This window comes from Malaya genurostris, chromosome 2 (genome assembly GCF_030247185.1).
Source record: "Malaya genurostris strain Urasoe2022 chromosome 2, Malgen_1.1, whole genome shotgun sequence".
NCBI lineage: Eukaryota > Metazoa > Arthropoda > Insecta > Diptera > Culicidae > Malaya > Malaya genurostris.
Window position 1 is genome coordinate 332,861,446 of NC_080571.1, and position 2,969 is coordinate 332,864,414.

Sequence of the window (2,969 nt, forward strand, 5' to 3'; positions counted from 1 at the left end):
CTCCTATTTTATATTATTGGCAAATACATTGCCTTGGAATGTAAAGTCAAAAGAAAATCCGGATCTGTTTAGTAAGAAAACTTACAAAACAAATTGAACAAAGTTTGGTTTGGCAGGCAATATGCAGCTGTGGTCGAGCAAGCCAAAGTTTCATCCCTACAAGAACGGAAAACAAGGAAATATACCGTGAAGAATGTCAAAGGTGCGATTGCCATTCCTATGCAGCCATGACCCTTCCTCGCTATTCTGGTTCGAATTGGCATCATGTCACTACATCAAGGATCCTTTGGAATTGTATAAAGCGAATGGAGTCCATGCTGTACCAAAAGTGGCGAATCCACCTAACTGTCCGAAGTTGCCACCTATCAAGCGGAATTGCGTTCTCTAGAAGGTATAATACTCTCTAAATACGTAGGTTCCATCATAAAATTTGACATTTTAACCATTGCCATCTTCAGAACATTCTGTCATGTCTCCTGCAATGATTTATTACGATTACGATTACGATTTATACTGGTGACAAAACATGGATTTACTCATATGAGCCCGAAACTAAACATCAGTCGAGTGTACGGGTGTTCCAAGGAGAACCAAATCCAACAAAAGTTGTTCGCGTTCGAAGAACTTTAAAGAAAATGGTGGATTGTTTGTTGCTTTAGAGGATGTAAGGATCGTCAATTCTGATTGGTATACCACCATTCGATTGTCAGATGTTTTCGTGAAATAAGGAAAACAAACGCAAGACGTAAAATCATTTTTCATCACGATAATGCATGCTCTCACACATCGGTTCGGTTGGTTGTCCTTATTACAAACACCAATGTGATGAATGTTCGACGATCATCCATTTATTTGCACTACATCACATTTAAGATAACACATAATCAACCATAGTACGCCACAATACTTGGTTTGTGGCTGCCTTTCTCCATCCTCGATCACGCCCAATGTTCGCCAGATCACGTTCTACCTGGTCCACCCATCTTGCCCGTTGCGCTCCCCGCCTTCTTGTACCAAACGGATTTGTGGCAAACACCAGTTTAGCAGGGTTGTTGTCTGGCATTCTTGCAACATACCCTGCTTACTTAATTCTTCCGGCTTTGGCCACCTTCTGGATGCTGGGTTCGCCGTAGAGTGCAGCGAGCTCGTGGTTCATTTTTCGCCGCCACACGCCGTTCTTCTGCACACCGCCGAAGATCGTCCTTAGCACGCGTCGCTCGAAAGCGTCAAGTGCTTGCAGCTCCTCCTCGAGCATGATCCATGCTTCGTGTCCGTAGAGGATCATCGGTCTTATAAGCGTTTTGTACATGGTACATTTCGTGTGGAGGTGAATCTTTTTTGACCGCAGAGTCCGTAGTAGGCACGACTTCCACTGATGATGCGTCTTCGTATTTCATGACTCACATTGTTGTCAGCCGTTAGTAAGGATCCGAGGTAAACAAATTCTTCCACTACCTCGAAGGTATCCCCGTCTATCGTGACACTACTTCCTAGACGAATCCTGTCGTGCTCGGTTCCGCCTACTAGCATGTACTTTGTTTTCGACGCATTCACCACCAGTCCAACCTTTGCTGCTTCGCGTTTCAGGCGTGTGTACAACTCTGCCACCGTTCCAAAGTTTCTCGCGATAATGTCCATATCATCCGCAAAGCACACAGATTGACTGGATTTCGTGAAAATCGTACCCCGGCTGTTAGGCCCGGCTCGTCGCATTACTCCTTCCAAGGCGATGTTGAATAGTAGGCATGAGAGTCCGCCACCGTGTCGCAGTCCCCGGCGAGATCCGATTGAACTGGATAGTTAACCCGAGACCCTTACGCAGTTTTGTACACCGTCCATCGTCGCTTTGATCATTCTAGTCAACTTTCCAGGAAAGCTGTTCTTGTCCATAATTTTCCATAGCTCTATGCGGTCGATACTATCGTATGCCGCCTTGAAGTCGATGAACAGGTGATGCGTTGGGACCTGGTATTCACGGCATTTTTGGAGGATTTTCCGCACGGTGAAGATCTGGTCCGTTGTCGATCGGCCATCGACGAAGCCGGCTTGATAACTTCCCACGAACTCATTCGTTTTAGGTGATAGACGACGGAAGATGATCTGGGGTAGCACTTTGTAGGCGGCATTCAGAACTGTGATCGCTCGGAAGTCCTCGCATTCCAAATGGTCGCCTTTCTTGTGAATGGGGCAAATTACCCCTTCCTTCCACTCCTCCGGTAGCTGTTCGGTTTCCCAGATCCTGACTTTTAATCGGTGCTAACACGTGGTCAACTTTTCTGGGCCTATCTTGATGAGTTCAGCTGCGATGCCTTGTCGATTTTGAGCTGGTGCATGGCATCATTAACTTCCCTCAGTGCGGGAGCTGGATCATTTCCGTCTTCTGCAGCACTGACGTAGTCGTTTCTCCCGTCATCTTGAACCCCAATGCCTACGTTCTCCGCACTGTTCAGGTGCTCATCGAAGTGCTGCTTCCACCTTTTAATCACCTCACGTCCATCCGTGAAGAGGCTCCCGTCCTTATCCCTGTACATTTCGGCTTACGGCACAGGAGCGTTGCGGGATTTGTTGAGCTTCTTGTAGAATTTTCGTGTTTCTTGAGAGCTGTACTGCAGTTCCATTTCCAGGTGACGTTTTTTCTCCCGAAAGATGCGGGTCTGCTCTTTCCGCTTCTGTTTGTATCGTTCCACGTTCTGCCGGGTTCCATGCTGCAGCATTACCGCCCGCGCTGCGTTCTTCTGCTCCAGAATCGCTCTGCACTCTTCATCGAACCATTCGTTCCGTCGACTCCGTTCCACGTACCCGACGGTGCACTCGGCTGCGTTGTTTATGGCTGCTTCTACTGTGCTCCAGCAGTCTTCTAGGGGAGCCACATCGAGCTCGCTCTCGTCTGGCAACGCTGCCTCGAGATTCTGCGCGTATGCTGAGGCGACATCCGGTTGCTTCAATCGCTCTATGTTGTACCGTGGCGG

General features: G+C 47.8%; 1 protein-coding gene across 1 annotated transcript; it reads right to left on the minus strand.

The window, feature by feature from the left end:
• Positions 1-1,081: 1,081 nt before the first annotated feature.
• LOC131429348 (uncharacterized) lies at positions 1,082-2,531 on the minus strand. The gene is made up of 4 exons (XM_058593422.1): positions 2,310-2,531; positions 1,865-2,220; positions 1,405-1,792; positions 1,082-1,333 (listed from the first exon to the last, which is right to left on the minus strand). The coding sequence occupies exons 1-4, from the start codon at positions 2,529-2,531 to the stop codon at positions 1,082-1,084; spliced, it is 1,218 nt and encodes a 405-aa protein (XP_058449405.1).
• Between the last annotated feature and the right edge of the window lie 438 nt (positions 2,532-2,969).